Here is a 20764-nt window from a genome sequence, read left to right as displayed (position 1 = left end):
TAGGACTGGCGGGAGCGATGCAGAGAAAGAGATCCCAGCAGCTGGGGGAGACACAGAGGAGGGCGGGTGCTGTTCATGGGAAGCCCCCACTAGATTAGCTGGAAAGCCTCGTCTGCTGTCTCCAAGTTTCTGTGCTTCATTATGTCTCTAGTGTGCGTGTGTGTGTGTGTGTGTGTGTGAGTGTGCAACAAGTAGGAAAATGAAAGACTGTCTCCAGCCCCATGTTATTTGCTATCAAAGCAGCTGGAGTGTGAAAAAGTTTGAGTTGTGGAGATCCTTGTCAGTGTAAGACAGACAATGGAGTGTGAGACATCAAATTAGAAATCTATTGCGTTGCTAGACTTTCCATTGTAACATTAGTCCAGTAGCAGAATGCCTTCTTATAAATAACTAGCTTTTAGATAAATTTGGTGCTAAATCAGATGAACTTCAGTGTTTGCATTATAGGACACTTAATAACAATGTCTAAAAGAATATTTATAATGCTATCAATTAAGTCTTTGGCCTTCATGAGGAATTTTACAAGAGCAGGTTTTTCAAGTTAATGAGTAATGATGACGGCATGCTTGTATCGCTTCATCTGCCAGCAGAATATTCAGGATTCAATTAACATTTATGTGCACATCTTTAGTACAAGATAAATCTAATAATCTGCTAATTTCCATATGATTTGATACTGACTGCTGTCCTGTCACTTGAGTAGCATAAAAGGCCACTCGGTGGTCTCTTCACTGAGCTAAATATAAAAATGCTTACGGTCATAGGTATTGTATTTAAAGGATTAACAACAACACTAGTCCTGTGGGATTTATTTGTGCTCTTAGTGCAGTTAAATGGACTGTCATATGTTTCAAATGGCCTCAGGAGGTACTGGGTGTCAGAATGACTGGAGGATGGGTGCAGTGTGTGTTTGTGTGTGTGTGTGTGTGTGTGTGAGAGTGAGTGAGAGAGATATTTTAAATCAGATCAGGACATCTTCACCTTAGGGGGCCATGATTAAACGCACAAGAAGGAGAGCATTAAAGCTGCTATAATCAATATATATTAAGAATGGATTGCATGACTGCTTCTATGTGAAAGGGGTCGCTTGAAGTCACAAACCCACTGAGAATTATCACCCGTCTCTGCAGTTCCCCTCAGCTTGAGCTCATTGTTTTGATTTTGTGACCCACAAGTTTACTGTTTGATCTACTTTCACCGCTCTTACCAAACTCATTTCTAGTCACAGCAGACAGCTATTTTCAGAGAAAAAAATCCCTGAACTCTACACAACCTGCCCAGCACTAAACAGCAAACAGTTTAAGCGACTAGCTGGTGAACATAGTGAAGCAATTAGCAGGTGAAGAGCCAGATATTGCCCAGAGGGTGGTGGAGACCAAAAACAGAGCTGAAAAGAGAGTAAAGATTGAACTTATCAGGTGGTTTAGAAACACAAGTCCAAATCAATGATAATGTTGTTCAGCATCAGCTGGATTTGTAAATAGCAAGTTTGCTATCAATATCAATTTCAAAGGTGACAATATGTCAATATTGTGTTTCCCCTAGGTTGACTGCCTTAGAGCGGCGGTGGCGGGCGGGCGGGCGGGGGGGGGGGGGGGGGGGGGTATGTGGGGGCATGAAAAACTCAAGACAGAGACTCATCAGCCAAACATTTCTCCGTTCTCTGTTAAAGAGCGTCTGACATTGACACTAAAATGAGAATTGCTGGTTCACCTTAAAAGTGAGTTCACCTTAAGTTAGCCTGGTCAAGTTAAGCTAACGCGTTTTTGCTAACTTCGGGGCTAACCCCCTTTGATAGATGAGGAGTATTTTCTTTGTCTTTAGGAGCTACAGCATTTATTAACTGACAAACAGTCTGTACTGTACATTTACTGCCAGATTGACAACTTACTGCTAAACTTTCCCTCTGCTCCGCTCGTGTTCACGTCATGTTTCTGCCGCTCACCCTCTGCGCTCACGCAACTACACACGCACATTTATACACACACTACACACACACACGCACTGCCTTATTCCTTAACGAAGCTACGCTACTCTTGTACCTTCCACATAGATGTCCTTTGAAGAACGAAGAGAGGGAGGATGACTAAAAAAAATCCACAATAACGCATGGTGTTATTGTGCTCACACAGTGTGCGAGTGAAAATCATTACTAGCCCGTTGATATTAATGATCGTCTGAAATTTTAGCAGCGGCGCTCATAATTTTGCAGCGGTGGTGTGCCGCTGCTGAATGAATACAGGGGAAACACTGGTGTTTACGACTTATTTCTGCTGCCCCCCTGCAGACCCTTAGATAGGTAGTGTCACAGAAATTGGGTAATTTTTCTCTGACAATTATAGTATATTACAGTAACAAATGTGTTTTTTTTGTAACTGTTGCCCTCAGTATGTGTGATTCATAGACATTTTGGTTATCGAGTGCTGACCTACTAATAATATGGACTTTTTTCCAACAAACAATCTCTCATGAGGTTTCTATTCCAGACAAATTGCTGAATGATCCCGTGATCTGAAAAATAGGTTCATTTTTCATACAGAAAACTATTCATGGGTGGAAGAGTACTCTCATTATTCTCGATTTCTTGGCAAAGCATTATAACATTATAAATTGAAAGGACATGAGGTTATTATCTAGCATTATTCTAACTCTATAATGGAGAGGTCTTGTCTTGCAGTACCTCTTGGCTGGTTCATCGACTTCATAATGTAAGCATGGCAGACCACAAAGACAGTTAAGAGCCTTCCAGACCGGAGGCATCATTAAAATATTTAGTATCTACTTTTGCACACTGAAATAAAAACAAACAATTAAATACTTTTCTCCAAAATGACAGAAATCCACTGCTGTATGGGGTGTAATACGGTACAACTACTGTAAACCACTCCTCTCCCTCTATTATGTGTTTTACTCTCTTCAAGGTTTATGTTTTTATTTCCTGGCACAGAATTGCTCATTTGACTCCAGAATAAAATTATGAAATTCATAGTCTTTAGGTTTTGGTATTGCGTTAGTTTTCTGTCCAGCCAAGCCATGGCGGCAGTTTCCAAGGAATTGTAGGCTAGGAAGCCTGGATAATGCGAAGCATCTGTGTCTCTCACTCTCCCTGCAATACACTTCGGCCAAGACCACAGTGGCTGTGGATGTGCCAGAAAGTCAGGGCTGTGAAGTCATTTTTAGAGGGAAAACATGGCTGCAAGGCATCCATGAGTGTTGCTCCATTTCCAGACCTAATACGATAGTAACACAAACATGCAATTAGAGAAGTGCTGACTCAGATACCCTGGGCATTGTTTGGTCAAACACTCATGATTACAGTGGAGAGAATTCAAAATTCAATCTGGCAATTGTACAATGGAAGAAACACCAAGGCATAAAGTATGTCTCTGTTAGAAATGGTTGTAATCGAATAGCAAAGTTGGGTTTCAGCTATCGTGCTGCAAGATGTTATGTGTTCCTGAATAGCTTTCCTCTTGTGGTGAAATTCATCAACATGATCACAATGTGTTTGGTCAGTGGGATGATATTTTGCACCACAAATGGATACAGGGGCTGTTGATGTTGGGTGAAGGAAGGCCACTTCTGATTGTGATATAGATTGAGGATTTATAGGATTCAGGTAAAGGTTACTTTATTTGTACGCGTAGGGAGCTAGTGAGGATGTAGTTCATTTCTTTTCTCATGTGATACCAAAATCATCGCCAAAAATCATTGGTCAGACAAACAAGCTATGTGAAGACGTCACTTTTGGCTTCAGGAAGTTGTGACATTTTGTAGATGAAACGCTTAATTGATTGAGAAAATAATCAGGAGATGAATTGATGATAAAAATACTCATCATTCTTACTCATCAAGTTCTGTTTGAAGTTAAAGAGGACATAACATGCACATTTCCAGGTCTATATCTATATTCTGGGGCTCTTCTGGAATAACTCTGCATGATTTACAGTTCAAAAAACTCCTTATTTATCATATACTGGCTCTTTATGCAGCCCCTCAGTTCAGCCTCTGTCTGAAACAGGCTGTTTTAGCTCCTGTCTCTTTAAGGCCCCCTCACAATTTGCCCACTTTGTTCTGATTGGGCTCCTCGGGAGACATCTGCCGGCTCTGGAGGCTATGTAAACAAACAATAGTGGTTGGATTTCACTTCACTCACTTTCACTCGTTCTTTACTCAAAATGTCAACTTCTCAAATCCATCTGTCCATGTTTGAGCCTGAATCTGATCTGAAATATGAGAGTGGACAACGTGAACAACCCGCGGAACAACCTTAGCGACAAAGGCTACGGAATGGACGGCCGTTTCTGGGCATGTGCAAACGATCCGATGTCAGTTTGAGGAAGAATTAGAGGTAACATTGCAAACAGAGCGTTCAGAGCAAGCTGACATTTTAACAGTATATAAATGAACAGAAAATCATAAAAAGCATGTTATATCCCCTTTAAGGGTTACAGGCATCTGCAATAAAAAATCCCAGGCACTCGTTCAAGTTCAAATATGAAGCTTGAAAAGCCCTTATTTAAACATGGCTGACACCATTAGAAAATTATGCCTTTAACCTTTATTCAAACACTCAGTCTTAGACACACAATCAGGCTAAGGAAATAGGGATTTTGCTTAGTTTATAGCTTTTTGACAGTGCCAAAAGGAAGCATGAGACTCATTATAAGTCAGCCCACTGTGGTTTTCCCTCTAACTGTCTACATGTCTTGCTATAACAAATGAGGACAGTCAGTTTGTAATGTCATATTCATTCTTTCCATAGTAGAAAGAGTTTTTCCCCCCTAGAAATAGAACCTAGAGCCTTCATATGGGTTGGATTGGTTTGTTTAATTTTTACATGGCAGTAATAGCTGTATTTATAGGTTAGGTTATAGTTCTGCAGATTATTACTGTGAAATTGCAATGCCAGTACATTTATTTATATGTTGAAATGTTCAGCAAAAGTCATACACAATGTGTAATGCTGTTCTTCTGTTGTCTCACAGAGGAAAATGGGTCAGCAAACAAGTGAATGGATCTGTATAATGAGTTTGCTGTGCGGTGCTTCTGTAAACCAATCAATGACTTGGATTTGGCATGCCAAAAGCATGAAGGCAGACATAGGCTACAGAGCAGATTGACCTATGATGGCCTGCATTTAAAACTAGGTCAGTAATGTCACTGCAGTACATGATATTCACTGACTGTTTACAAGAATGTCAGTCACCAGTTTTGTAATATGCCAAATATTACAATAAAATGTTACAGCTTTTCCCATGAGAGCAATAAAATATCCGGAAATATTTGGAAAGTCTGTTCGCTTTAAGTTTTTTGGATTCCTTCCCCTTCTCCTTTTTTTTTTTTTTAGCAGATTTTGGCTTTTGCAACCATTTAACACACCCATTTGGCTTGATCAGTTCTGCTTTTTCAGGTTGCTGTGTGTGTGTGTGTGTGTGTGTGTGTGTGTGTGTGTGTGTGTGTGTGTGTGTGTGTACATGTGTGTACATGTGTACGTATAGTGCTTCGGCCCAGACCCAAGCACTATACTGAGGAAGGAGTTCTCCCTGAGAACTCCTTCTTCGGTGTGAGCCAAGCAGGGTGCAGGTCTTCACGGGTGACTGAACACTGAGGAGCATTCAGGCCCCCAGTCTCACAGCGTGAAAGGTTGACCCACAATGAAAACCCCTCCATTTGTATGAGCTTCATCATCATTCAGATTATGTCCTCAAGTAGGGGAGTGGCGCTGTCTCAACAGTGGAGCTGAGCAGGCAGCACTCAGGCTTTGCCTCCTATGTTCTCATGATTATTCCCACAGTCACTCAGCCTGTCACAGTACTTCTGGGAAAGCTGAGTCTAATCAACCTTTTGCGCTTTATGCATCTAAGAATATTGTGGTCATGAAAGGAACCCTTTTATGTTCCATTTGACATCAAGGCTTTGTAATTAAATTGCCATTAAAGCTCCACTAATCAAAATTATATTAACAATGAATCAAATGATGACTTGTGATGTGAAATAGGCTGCTCACTGGGACAAACCCATCTCAGCAGCTGTACAGAATGAGGCATTATTGCAGCTTGTTACTGATACCGATACTGTTATTCACTATAGCATGAATTAATGATGATGTACCACTCATAAAGTTATGTTTGACAACCTATTAACACTGTATATTTAGATCTATTTATAAGTATATTATTATAATATAATATATGTCTATTCTCTCAAGCCCCTATTACAGAGTAGAGAGAGTAATGTTGTGTCTGCTGACTGCTGTTAGTATAGGAGGATCCATCAAGAACCACATTAGTAGATCCTATATGGAAGTTTGATTTGAAACAGTTCGATTTGCAACACATCCATCCACTTATCGATTATCTATACCTGCATATCCTGTGCAAGGTCATGGGGGGCTTTAGCCTTCATTTTAATGTCAAAACCATAAATGCATGTGTATCTGATGCTATAGATGAGCTTAAATGTCCGAGGAAGATACAGGCATTAAGGCCACGGTGGAGAATCACTGATTAGATTTCATTCACGATTTGCCTTTAGGGGGAGTTCATGAACATTGTGACAATGCCCTTATTTAATATGATTACCTACTATACATGCAGATGTTCTGTTTTTGACTTTAGCTACAGCTGTTTACATTTACTGGTCTGACCAAGCTTTTTTCACCAAAGTCGCTGTTTGACTTTTTTCTTGTCTAGAAACCTTACTTCATCAATTTTGACGAAGTGACCAATCTATGATGCCTTCATTTGCACTCAGAAGTAACATATGTTTGAATTCTGCTATATTTAGTTACATGAAAATGTAATTTCATGTTTACATTAATTGCGTGATTCCTATTTTCTGCTAGCTTGATCTCCAAGCCAAAAACAAAAGGGTTACTAAAATAGCTGGGTACATTTGTCATTACTTCCAATCAAAAGCATGTGTTTCGCTCATACTAGAATCTAGAATACATCAAAGTTAGTCCAAAAACACAGTTTGACCAGTTCTGATCACATGTTTTGAATTTCCTTTTACATGTGTGCAATAAACTTGTTGTTGTCCATATACTCTTGAAGGTTTACAGATGGAACAGTGGATTGTTTTGATTTGGGTTTTATGCACTAAGGGAATGGCATTTGTGGTTAAATATCCAAGTCCACTCCTTTTTGAAGCTTCACTCGAGCTCCTAGTGTGATTTAAACTGGATATCACAACTATGACATCTATTAAATCAGCAATATTTCAACATATAGAGAGATCAAACAACCACCACTTCTGCACATGGGCTGAAGTCTCCAACTTCACAAGGATGATGTCAGTTCTCCTGGAGTTTTACAGGGCTGACGATGAAAAAGCTTGAAGATTAGCGCAGCATTTGTTGTTGTGGGATCCCTGCTAAGTTCACTTCCCTGACCCCTGAGGCTCCCCTCCCCTGCTGATCCCCCTCCTCTCTGAGGTCTGGTATCCGTGAGAAGACCCCACTCCAGCTCCGCTCCAGCAGGGCTCCCCCCGTCACTGAAAGGCCTTTCTCTCATTAGCATGCCCCTGGGGCTCCTCGGCCTGCTGTTGCCAAACAAACACAGCCAAGATCTCCTTCCCTGTCTCCCTTTCTCTGGTCATCTCTCGCCATCGGCTGTCCCCTGTCTCTGTTAGTTTTAACAGGTTGTTTTTCACTGTATCATCTTCTCAGCAACACCCCTCTCTTAAATTTGGTTTGTTTCTACCCTCCCTTTTTTCTGGCTCTTCCATTTCCAAATGCTGTTTCCTTTGTTGTTTGTATCACCCCAAAGGGCGTTTTTGTGTCCCTGTTTGGGAAATGTAGATCTGCCTTTCTTTCCTGTGTTCTTTTTATGTGAGTTAGAAGTCACCAGATGGAGGGAAGACAGCAGTCAGAGGTTGCTAATGTATGCTGCAGGAGGAGAGGGCATATGGTGCAAATCAGAGGGTGAAGGGCTAACACCCCATCACAACGCCACAGCAAGGACATACAAACCCCCTTCCCCCTTCTCTCTCTCTTGGACTGCGGTCAGATGGGAAATAGAGAAAGGTGACTGTGTGTCTATATGCTTTCTGCCCCAGCCTATGTTTTTCACCCATTCATTCTACTAAAGTAAGGGTCCCTACTATCCCACCCGCAACCCCCTCTCTGATGTAACAAGCCCATTCTCACCAGGCAGCTTGCCTGGATTGCTATTCATGGTGCTACTTCAGTTTCAGAGACAGGGTCACTTGAGAGGAAGGAGTGTGTTCAGGGGATGGGTGACGATTTATGTCATTAATTTGACTTAAACTGAATCCCAAAACAGGCAGTTCAGACAGAACAGATGAACATTTTGCCTGTGAAATTGGATTTCAAGTGATGTATAACTGGGTAGTGCAATAAACTCAGACCTCTGCATCTTGGAAAGGAGCTGTGATACACAGCGGAGGGGTGCCTTCTTGAGGCAGGGTGACACGAAAAGAGCGAAAGTGGTGGAGGAGAGAGAGAGAGCGAGAGAGAGCGAGAGAAGAAACGTGCGGGAAGGAGAGAGGGAGCGAGAGAGGAGAGAGTAAGGGGGTGAGAGGAAGAGAGAATTTGCTGAAAGGAAGCATTTTTGTTGGATGGAAGAAAAACAACCATGGAAACTCCATCAGAAGAAAACCAAGACCAGAGGCAGGACAAAAGAGGTACCAATGAGCACTCACAAAGAGCCAGTTCAGTTCTTTTCACTGCTGTGTTTACTGGGGCTTTAACCTACTCCAGCCTGCTTGGTTTCACTCCATACAATAGTTGGGTAGAATTTGCTAGGCAGCGACTATGAATCGTTAAAATGTCGGCACAGTCTCCCCGTTTCAGCGGTTGTGTGCACATAAGTGTTGATGTTCCAGTTGGAGATTGTGCCTCACTGCCTCTGCAAAATTGTTGTCGGTGTCTAGCTTCAAGTGTGTTTTTGCTTGTGCTTGTTTTATGATCTCATTAGGTTATGTCTGTGGGGTGTTCTCAGCAGACAACACTCCTGCATGAGGGATGTTGTGTAGCCGCTGGTCATCATCATGCTAGTGTCACTTTTAAGGACAATGAGACTATTGTAGAATCAACAGTAGATCAATCAATCCCCAGGGTTTGTTTGAGTTGTTCTTTCAGGGGGGCTATTGATTAATGAGGTGGATGAGGGGCTTGCAAGGACAAAGATAAATGAAACAGACAGTCTCACAAACAGACAGCCGTGAGGACTGCGCCAACTACAAAGAGAGTGTCATTAACTTGCTCACCACCTTCTTGTGGGAATCAACGGGAATCCTTGCTTTTTCTGTTGCTATCGGCTCTGTGCACCTGTTCCAGGTTAAAAATTGGACATTCACAGAAGCAGTTTTCTCAGAGGTTATTTAATAATGGAATATTCTGAAAAAAAGGGCATAACTTTGAAACCTTTTTTTTGTTTTATTGGTCATTTCAGTAATTTATTAATATTTAAACTCCTAAAAGTTGTATATCTGAAGAGTTATGTTCCAGAATTAGACTTCTGACAGACATGAACCTGCTCCAACAAAATGCTTCATTATTTATTGCACCACTGAAAATGTTGATGGTAAATCATTTATTGGATGAAATCCTGACTGACGGTAACAACCACATGTAGGTACGGCTGCATTTAAGTATTATTTTTTATCTTTTTTAATGATTGTTTAAGCTTTAAAAAGTGAAAAATCCCCCAAACAGTTTCCCAAGTTGATATTCTCAAATTAGTTTTGTTTTGCCAACAGAAAAAAAAAGTGTTATGATAAAAAATTGGAAAAAAAAGCATCAAACTCTCATATTTGAGTTTCCAGAACCAATGAATGTTCCACGATTAACAGATTATCAGAATTAATTTTCTGTTACTGTGCAAATCGATCAACTACACTTTATGCATCATAAATACCCTGAGAGATAAAATGTGTGTATTTTTCCCCCCAAAAAACTGATCCGTATTACTTGGAAATTGGGTTTTCTGTATTTGCATGTCTATTTCTAAACTGTAATGGAAAGTTCAAACAGAATGCTATTGGTTGGCAAGACTACAAAGGGGAACAGTACACACTAGTTAGTTGTATTTTACTACTTGGTACTATTAAACTAGGGGTCAAGTGAACCAAGTACTGTTTCAGGGCTTACTGGACTGATTTTTCTGGACCTCTTTTATTGGAAATTAGTACAAGACCTATTATAATCCTGTTGTCCTATGTTGTAAATTCCCAACTGCCACTCCTATTACACCCCCAGGGGTCTCTCTTAATTATCTGTCCCTAGTTTTTTTCCCAACGTATTTTACTTATATATTTACATATTTTTTAAGTAGTTTTCAGATTTTTATTCCTTTATGTAGACAGTGAAGAGCTGAGGAAATGATGGAAGAGGGAGAATGTCTGCAAGATGGAGAATAACATGCAATAAGGGTTGTTATGATTATATGGTTGGCACCATAAACCCCAAGACCACCAAGAAACTTTGATCCATGTCTTAGAAAGTAGCTTGGTCGGGGTCCTGTGGGCATATAAATCCCATCTAGACATTGTATATGATATTGTTCTATACAAACTGAACTTGACTAGTACTCTCCCATCATTTACTTGACATATCACATGAGCCACGCTCATATATTTAGCCTTCTTCTTGTCCTCATATACACATAAAAGAATTATGAGCCATCATTGCCTGTTATTGTCAATAAATACATACACACACCTCCCTCAGTCTCCTTTCACATGCAGCCATGGGTGAGCTGCAGTCACCAGCCATTATCTGACAGAGTACAAGTTTCCCCTGTTAGATAAGTAAACAGTGAGACTACTTTTGACGGATTTGCAGGCTTGGACCTCTCTCGTCCCTCGAGAATGGCCATTATAGCCATTATGGCAATCTTAAGTATTGCTCACCTCAAAGTGGAGAGTGTGGAAAATAAGACTGTTTCTCATAAATGGTGTTTTGGCAGCTTGCCCCCGCGGAGCAACAAACAACAATACTTAGCGTTAGCTGTAAACAGGCACATCTGTTAGCAATGAGGCTAGATGTTAGATTAGAAGTGAATGGCGTTTTTAACGGAGATAGAAGCCTGCAGGGCTCAGGGATGAGATGGAAGAGTTGCAATGTATTCATCACAAATTGCGTGTGTCCAAGTGTGTTTATTTGTGTGTGGGGGGTCTGTTTGTATATGACATATTTACTTTCTTTGTACATATGATTATGTGCTGCTTGTATATGTTTGTCTTGCATGTGATTTGTGGGCATGTGTGTGTGTTTGTGTCTGGTGTGGACATCAGATTAAACGATGTTTGCCAAAATGTCTTCTGCCCTTTAGATCACATCCACTTGGCATTTCTCTGCGCAAGTACTGAATCGAGGGAAAACTTAGAAGTATTTATACTTACCCCTGAGGGTTCCAGCTGTTGGAAGACTTCAGCTCTGTGGTGACGACAAGCTGTGTTTGCATTATGGCTATTATTGAGGGATGGAGGGTGGTGATGAAGCAGGGCCAGCTGCAGGGGTTAGTATATGATGAGTCTGGGTGCAAGCAAACTGTGGTGACAGGACACGGGGGCTGAAGATGCACCCTTATTTTCTAGTTGTGCCTCTGTCTGTCTGTCTGTCTGCCATTCTCTCTCATCTACACTGCCAGTTTGCCTGCCACCCTGAGCCATCTCATTCACACATTAGATGATTTGAGATGCTCTGACAAACAGGATTCTCCTGGAGTGTGAAGTGGCTGCTATGCCCCTTTGTGGCCGGGCTGTGTGCAGTGCTGGATGGGCACACAGGATGGAGCTCAGCAGTGGGCTTGTCCTGGGCCTCCAGCCTGTGGGCCGGAAGAAGCGAGGCCGTGCTTTACTGCCGTTCTGAATGGCCCCTGAGAGTCCAGTGTGATGGACAGTCTAGGGCTGCACACAGTGGCTCTTTGTATCAGGGCTTCTTGGACTCTCTCTCGGTCTCTGTTGTTTTTTCTGTCTCTTTCACACAATGTCACACATGCAGACACACACACACACACACACTCTTTCTTACACAAGCGTCTTTTTTTTTCCTCTTTCTCTCCTCGTGATCCCGATGTGGCAAATGTAGAATCTGCTGTAAGGCCTGACATTGTCATTACAAACAGTCACTAACTTGTCTTTCACTCTCTCACTCTGTTTGTCTTTATATCTCTCTCCCCCAGCCCTCTCCTCCCCTCATTCATGTACTGTAGCAGAGTGGAGAGTATTGAAGTGGTTGGAGGTCTAACCAGGAGTATTAGTCAGGGACTGGGAGCATGTGAAAGTCATCAGAGGGAGAGGTGCCCAACGTGATTTTCATTTATGGTGCTCCAGTCCGAACAAGCCAGCAGGATCCATTTAGTACACGCTTGTTGTTTAGAGAGTCACCAGCTCCTACTGCTATCCCCCCATGGAGGAGGGTTTCAGCTAAAGTCTGCAGTGCAATATCCTGTAAGCTATGAAATCCCACACAGTGCACTCAAGAGAAAACAGTCTGTACTTGGCTGCATCGTAGGTTTATCAATACTGGCTATCTATTTTCTCTCTCAAACTCTTAAACACATTACAACATCCTGGATGAAATTTGGTAGCCATCAGCCTACCTAATTGCAATCCTTTAAACTAGACACTTCTTCTTGAATAAATGCACAGTAAAGGAATTATGTTTTAAAGGATTTTTTTGTTTCAAGATAAATAATTTTACAGTAAAGACTCCCAGAGGTCACTGTACCTGACCAATAAATTGTCCAGGACATAACCCCCTGTAAAACCACAAATTGTCATTTTTACACTTCAGGTTCTGTTCAGATCAAACAAACAAGATAAAATGTATTAAGCAAGCAAGTGAATAAGTGTATTTCCCAAATTGCAAGCTATTCCTTTAACCCAACAGTGCAGCTACCTGCTCTCCTTCCAAAAAGAAAGAAAATTAAAACCAAATCTGGTGTCAAGAACTGATTCTGATACATGCGGCCTTCTAGATTTAATGTATAGATTGAATAATAAGAACGCACATAACATCTCGCAGACAATTACTCCAAAATCCCACATCTGATTTCAATCCATCTACTGAATGAGACTGATTTTGCTTTAATGCAGACTCCTGTCCCCGTGGTACTTTGCGCAGGACTGCTTAAGAGTGGCTTTGATGTTTCTTTTTTTTTTTGAGTCACTTCAGATGTCCAATACCAAGAATAAAGCTTTCACAGAGGCCCTTTGTGAACAGAGTAGTACTTCTGAGATTGCTAATAGTTTAACCACGTCAGTAGGTCTTTCCTTGAGCCAGTTATGTTTCAGCCAGCCAGAACAGCGTTATCCTAACCAGCAAACATAGTCCAGCTGTGAAAATACCATGGATTTATTGTGTTATTAAGCATAACACTCAATAAGGTTTCACCATTGAGAGAGGGAGATGTCTTTGTTCATGTGCCGACTTTATGTGTTCAAGGTTTTGTGTTTGCATGCCACGGTAGTGAATATATGTAGCATTCAGCCGTTCAACCAACATTCTCAGTCTGGATGGATAGATGGCTTCTAAAGCAAACCACTACTGTGGAATGGACACTAATCAAACGGATGGTTTATCGATCAGGTTGGTGGCTTTCAAAGACAATGTATGTTTTCTCTCTTAAGTGCACCAAGTTAGACAAGCAAAGCAGATGCGCTCATGTCAGCCTGACCTTTTCCGTGACAGGCTCCAGGGGAGGGATGTAACATGGCCAGGGTAATATTTCAAAGCATCTGAAGCATTTTTAAAATACTGTATAGACTGCTCTGATGTGGTAGTACCACAGTTTTGTTCTTTATAGCTTTAGACAACCCTACAATATCCATGTTGAGACATTTTTTTTCCTCAGTGTCAGATCCAGTAAGACTCAGGCATCCATGGCCGTGCTATCTGATTTTAAACAGTTGATCTAATGGGAATAGTGACGCATTTCGAAACAGAGTTTGAAATTAAACGGACAGTTAATAATTTGGGCAACTGATTGATCAAATGAATTCATAATAAACTCGTGTGACTGTTGTTACTGCCTCTGTCGCTTTGTACCCAGTTAATACAAGAGATTTGGTAATAGAGATAAACCGTGACCACACTTTTCATATGGAAACTTTTCTTCTCTTCAGGAGGTTGAGCTTCATTGCCAGGAAATTATGTTTTGTGGCTGGGGAGACTGTCTTCTACAGCTTCTAACTGTGAGAGCTGGTTGATTTATAGCCAAGATGTAGTCTGCTACTGGATCAGACAGTGACATCCACTATAAGATCAGCGCTTCCTGTAAAAGGACTGTATTTACTTTGCAGCTGGGCTCAATATCCTGTGGAGCTCCGTGCTCCGACTCCCAGCTCCCCCCCCCCCACCCGACATGCTCATCAGAGAAATGTGGGCTGTGATGGAAGTTAGTGACTCTGCTGTGGGTGCACTCATTGAGTTGTGGTTAACATGCTGCCATGGCAACTCCTATTCTCACCCTTGGACAAAAATGTTTTTATCTCCCTGTACTACACAAACAGTCAGGATGAAGCGTCTCACTGCAAAAGCATTGTCCAGGCAGCAGTATATCTGTTTTAATTTCCTTTGTCACAGCAAAGAAGACAAACACAGATGAACTTTTAAGATCTTTGCCTCATGGAAGAGGCAAGCAAGTAGAATATAGTTCTTGGTCCGCTTCCTTCAACACAAGATGTGCTCATGTTGCCTGCTGTTTCCTTCGCTTTTCATCTTGCTACTAAATACAAATAAATAGCAGAAACTCCTAAATCCTTTTGAAAATGACTGATTAATGAAATCATACAGTATATCACTTGTTAGCCTCTTCTATTGTATGGAAATTCAAGGAAATTACTTTCTTAAACAAATGTTTAATGTAATAATTGAATGGAACAATACAAACATGTTTAATTTCCAACAGGACTTCTTAAATCTGCATTTATTTATTTTTTAAGCTAATTTGGGGCAACGCAACAAGCTGATATGGCAAACACATAAGCAAACAGTTTCTTAGATATGGAGCATTTATTTGAAGTTTTGTTTGTGTCCACCTAACACACGCAAGTCCAATATTCACTCTCCTTCTAGCTCTCCTGAAGTAAATTTCTTGCTCCTTAGCTGCTAATTGCTCCACTATGTTCATTGACTAACGCCTGGGACACACAGCCTGTGTGAGCAGCGTGTGTGTGTTGTGGAACCTCTTGCTTTTCATTTCGGCGCCCATGTTAATAGATCATCGTCATTAGATCATCGCGTGTTTTTCCCCGCGTGATGTGTGCAGTTCTCAAAAAAAATAGACAGAGAAAATGACCTGTTGACAGTCTTATTGATATTACACCAGCAACATTACACCTTTCACTATGGTTTCAATGTCTATGTATGTAAAATATGTCACAGACATGAAGTGTCAGCACTGCGGGTCGGCCTGTGCGGTGCATGCCGGGGCATGGAGCCTCACTGGGGGGAACTCCAGTACGGAGAGCTGGTGAAACATGGAGCTTCTTTTCTCAACTCCTGTCACTTTCTGTGATATTAGTTCAAACTGGGGCTCCTGCCTGTTTTTCACCTGCTTCCAGGCGGAGATTTGGTGTTGTTATTTTCCTTATTTGTTCTCAGTTTCCCTCCTGACAGTTTGGAGATTTCTTTGTCGGAGTGTGTGGATTGTTTGGGGAACTTGATATTGTCTGGAGGGATTTTTGTGGATTGGAGTGTATGTGACTGACACAGAAATATCCCCAACCAGACCCCACCATGCCCATTAGAAAGAAAGCCGCTTTCACTTCACATATTATTTATTTATTTTTAACAACTGCGCACACACTTCTTAACCTTTACTGTCTAAACTAAATATAAATAAAATGTATAAGTAAATGATATGAAACATGCTATTATTGATGGCCATTATCAAAGCCAAACTCTATGTAGAAAGATAGAGCTGGCAGCAGTTCAGCGATGCACACGCACTGCCGAGGTTCATGCTGGCAGTGTGGCCCAGCCGTAATAGCAAACTTTGCTAGTTCGCCATTTGGTGCTGGGGAGGTTGAGTACAGTGGGGTTTGTCAGAGCTTTTAGCTGAAAATAGATGCTTCCTGTGTCTGAAAGCGACACTGATGAAAGTGGGAAGTAAAACACTAAAGTTGCAGATAGTAAAACCAAAACAATGAACCGAAAAATGCTAAAATGCTGTGTAGAGCTGACAGGAACTACACAGTTGGGTGATAATTCTGTGTAGATTTGTCAGTACAAGCGACCTCTTTCACATGTACAGTCATTTGATTCATTGTTAATCATCAAAAACATTGATTATAGCAGCTTTAAGTATTTTTTGTTGCGGTGAGACGTGAGAGCTTTAAAACACAAACAGGCATTGACCAGGATGTCGTATGACTACAACATCCTGTCAGACACATGTGGATCTGATTGAAAGCACACTGGGGTTTGTTTGCATGTGTCCACAGACAGTGCATTGTAGTGACTGACTACATTTCACAAAGCATAAGAACACATCGGATGAGACAGACCCATCTGGGTCACTTCTTTCCCTCATTGTGAGTCGTCATTGATTTCCATTACAGAATGGCAGACGCCCATTGCTCTGACCTGTGGATGGCCATTAGTACCCTTTAATTGTAGTGATGAATTGTCAGATGAAACATCAAGGCAGTATGGACTGTAAAACAGCAGCTGCTCATGGCAAGTTCTACTCTTTCTGCTGGTGCTTTACATTTCAGAAATCTTGAAATGAAGCAGGCTGCATCAAGCGAGACCACAGGCAGGTTTTATGAAACCTACTTTGAACAAACTTGTCTCCTGTAGCCATGTGTGTATGAGACTTTTGATCTGTAAATTACCAATAAGTCTTTGAAAAAGCTGAAAAAGCATTTAAGTCTTTTGAGTCCCGATGAGTAATAAAACGCCCTTTGGCGTTATTAGTCACAAATATATTAAATTGGCCCAGTGATGGACTGTTGATTTCTCCTGGGTGGTGTTAGCCTCTTGCCAGATATGTGCTGGAAAAGGCTCGAGGAATGGATGGATTAGTCATATGAATATTCATTTCTTGAAGATGACTTCCCGTCCTACAAGTGAATCACAGTCCCTGATGGGGGACTAGGGGCTGGTGTTGACATTTTGTATAAAACACTGTTTCATAAATAACACTCATCACTGACACATTTTTCTCTTGTTGTTTTTTTTGTGCACAGGTTGCTTTGAGTGCTGCATCAAATGTTTAGGCGGGGTGCCGTATGCGTCGCTGGTGGCCACCATCTTGTGCTTCTCTGGTGTTGCCCTTTTCTGCGGGTGTGGCCATGTGGCTCTCACTGGCACGGTGACCATCCTGGAAACTCACTTCTCCAAGGTCACCAGTGATCACGCCATGCTGACTGATGTGTAAGTGACCTCATACTTAATGTACGCACTACAGTGTCTGAAAAACAGGTCAAACTGATAACGATGACATCCTGGATCGTTCAAAATATTGTGTCCATGATGTCACAATAGGATCCATTACACATTATTCTCACTGGTTCTTACATAACCATCACATTGAAGAGAGATCTTTAGAGGCCTAAACTTAAGGAAACTATCACTTTTAATGAGGTTGACTTCATGTAGGCTATTTTTAGCTTATAATGTCTCCCATGTTCACCTTATCCTGAAAAACAGTCCTAATATGGACTTTTTTTTGCTGTGCATCCATTAGTCCAGGCAATAAAAGAGGAATGACAAGAGACAGGACCGAACATATGTTTTATGTTGGCGTAGGCTTGGAGTGCACTGTTGAATTTAAGAAGTCTACAGAGGCAGTCTGTCTCTCGGCGGATGATTTCCAGAGACATGTATCACCTGTTATCTCCACATTTGGGCTTAGTGTCTCTCCTCACTTCTTAGGGGAGCTGGGCCACTATCTCAATCAGGACCATCTGTTTATGATTAATCAGACCAGGTTGCTCATGTTTTAAAAATTTCATGCAAAAAAAAAAAAAAATGGAATAATTGTAAGAAGTCATTTTCCACAGCAGTATATCATGCTATTACCTGACATTTATAGTGGGTTTCTCCAGGTGTTACGTTAGAGACTGAAAACTGGCACAACTGAACTTATGTGTGACATTGCTCTTTAATAGAATACAGCTGATGCAGTATGTCATCTATGGCATCGCTTCGTTTTTCTTCCTGTATGGGATCATTCTCCTTGCCGAGGGCTTCTACACAACCAGTGCCGTCAAGGAACTGCACAGTGAGTTCAAGACCACCATCTGCGGACGCTGCATCAGTGGAATGGTATGTTAAAACAACCACCCCGCCATGTTAAACTTGATTTTTTTTTTTTTTTTAATATTCTATGTAAGATAAAGTAGAGTGCTTAAAAATAGTGTCATATCATGTAACTAAATCAAAAACTTACAAAGATGAGGATATTAGGAATACGGTACAAGAGGACAAATAGGATGACGGGGAGTTAATGTTATGATGATATGATGCAACTGATTTAGTTTCTTGATTATCCAGTTATTCTAACATAGTACCATCTCTGTGTTTTCAGTTTGTGTTTCTCACATACATTCTGGGTGTGGCCTGGCTCGGTGTGTTTGGCTTCTCTGCTGTGCCAGTCTTCCTCTTTTACAATATGTGGTCCACCTGTGCCACCATGAGGTCTCCCATGGCCAACCTCACCAACATTGAGTCCATCTGCGTGGATGTTCGTCAGTATGGTGAGAGATCTAAGAATATGTCCTGCTTGGCATCTTTAGCTTTGAAACAGACTGAACATACATATTTTATTTTTTATTTGTGCACAGATGAGGTTCTATTTTTCACCTCCATCTTTAGCATCAGAGAGGCAGAATTTAACAGTACTGATAAGAAATAACAACAAAAGTTGACTGGGATTTTTTCATAGCTTTGTGTTATTTAAAGGAGTACTGCATGCTTTTAGTATTGCACTTTCTTTAAGTTGGATGATTTGCAAGAGAGAAATCAATGCAACAGGGGCCAAGATATCTTTACTTTTAGTCCAAAGCACGCTCTTGAAGGACTGGATCCTACATTTCCCATAATGCAACTCGATTGCATCTTTCATTAGACCCTCCCTGGCTGGTAAATGCCTATGTTCTACAGCCACAGTTTGTAACATAGGCTTTCCATTAAAATTTGAAGTTTCCAAGCCCAAGCAGAGGTAGCCCTAATTATTTTCTCAGACTTCACACTTTATAGAGTTTTCACAGGCTGAGTAGTACTCCTCATTATGAGTAAAATGATCTTTATGTGTAAAATTGGTGGAGTACCCTTTTAAATTTCACTTCTAAAATATTTTTTGTGTTTTGTACTCAGCAGATATCTACTCAGTAGACTCTAGCAAATGAATTGTACTTGTTACGTTTGATCATGATTCATGTGATATGATGAATTTGTCATGTATAACTGGAAAACTTTGAATTTCATGGCTACAGGAATTATCCCGTGGAATGCCACCCCAGGCAAGGCCTGTGGATCTACGCTAGGTGACATCTGCAACACCAGTGAGGTAAGAGAATGTCTCCTATCTACACACACAGTCATACAACATACTAGGGCTGTAGTCATCCAAAGAAAATGTTGGTCGACTGAAATCATACATAATCTTCAACTAATCGATTAGTCTCGGGGGGGTAGTGAAGTCAGCAGCCACACATTTCTCTGTTGGAGCTAACCCCCTTTACTTTTCCAGCGCTTGGGGAAACAACAGACAAGACATTTAGCATTTATAACTGTTACGCTGTAGTCTGTACTGTACATTTACTGCCAGACTGACAACTTACTGCTAACCTTTTCCTCTGCTCCGCTCGCATTCACCGTCACTTTCCTGCCGCTCGCTCTTTCCCACTTGCTACGTAAACATATTACGCAATGCCCTATTCCTAAACGGAGTTATGCTACCAATAGTTTCCTAGGTAACGAGGGAGAGGTTGACTCACGTTTCAGAACAGCGCTGCACAGAGGCTCCCAAATGCTATTGATTTCCGAATTAATTAATATTTGGCGTTATTTTTGGCATTAAAAAATATTTTTTGGCCTGGCGGGGGTTCTGGTTGTTATAATTATAGGAGAAACGCTGATTCAGTAGACGTTCAGTAAACATTGAGTACAGTTAGACCTAGCAGTCTCTATTAGGTTGGGCAAGTTCAAAGTTGTGAAAACAACAGGGGTGTTTTGAATACAACAAATTACCCCCGTTTTCACAGGTAACAGGTAATTTGTTAGTTTGTCCCTCCCGCCGCAGGAAATAATGGATTAATCCTGGAAGGCTACTGATGTAGCACTTCTCTCCTTATGAAGGTAACGCGGCGATTATTCGACCAATGAGAATTTGGTCAGACGAGAGCATATCGACCAGCTAATCGACCACTCAACCAGGAGACTACAGCCCTACAACATAAATACAAATGTTTTTAAAAAACTGAACAACAATCACTGTTGCTTGTCTGTTTCCAGTTCTACCTGTCTTATCACCTGTACATTGTAGCGTGCGCTGGGGCAGGAGCCACTGTGATCGCTCTGGTAAGCAGCTCTCCAGTCTCTCCATCCAATCCCTTTAGTCCATCTTTGCACAGTTTGCATCAGGGGATCATGTGTCAAGTGCTTCTCTTCTCATTCACTTAATGGTTTGTGTAACTACACCAAGGAAATTTACACACAGGCTTTTCCTCAGCTCCAATTCCATTTGCTGTTTACCATCTGCTTAGATGCACATGGCCCCATTTTTATTTTAGGATGAACAGAGTGCAGTTTGTCCTGGATTTCATTGCACTTACTTTTTGG

The 20764-nt window shown here is 41.2% G+C and overlaps 1 protein-coding gene across 2 annotated transcripts in view; it reads left to right on the top strand.

Moving 5' to 3' along the window:
- Nucleotides 1-20764, top strand: part of gpm6bb (glycoprotein M6Bb) — a 33044-nt gene that overhangs the window by 8955 nt on the left and 3325 nt on the right. For both annotated transcript variants that reach the window (XM_042426999.1, XM_042427000.1), the window contains exons 2-6: nucleotides 17167-17353; nucleotides 18091-18247; nucleotides 18510-18678; nucleotides 19417-19490; nucleotides 20438-20503. In XM_042426999.1, the coding sequence (XP_042282933.1) occupies nucleotides 17167-17353; nucleotides 18091-18247; nucleotides 18510-18678; nucleotides 19417-19490; nucleotides 20438-20503 (653 nt within the window). The remainder of the gene's footprint in view (nucleotides 1-17166; nucleotides 17354-18090; nucleotides 18248-18509; nucleotides 18679-19416; nucleotides 19491-20437; nucleotides 20504-20764) is intronic.

The sequence above is a fragment of the Thunnus maccoyii genome, chromosome 11 (genome assembly GCF_910596095.1).
Source record: "Thunnus maccoyii chromosome 11, fThuMac1.1, whole genome shotgun sequence".
Classification (NCBI taxonomy): Eukaryota; Metazoa; Chordata; class Actinopteri; order Scombriformes; family Scombridae; genus Thunnus; species Thunnus maccoyii.
Note: the sequence above shows the minus strand (reverse complement) of the source record. Positions and strands in the feature narration are given on the sequence as shown.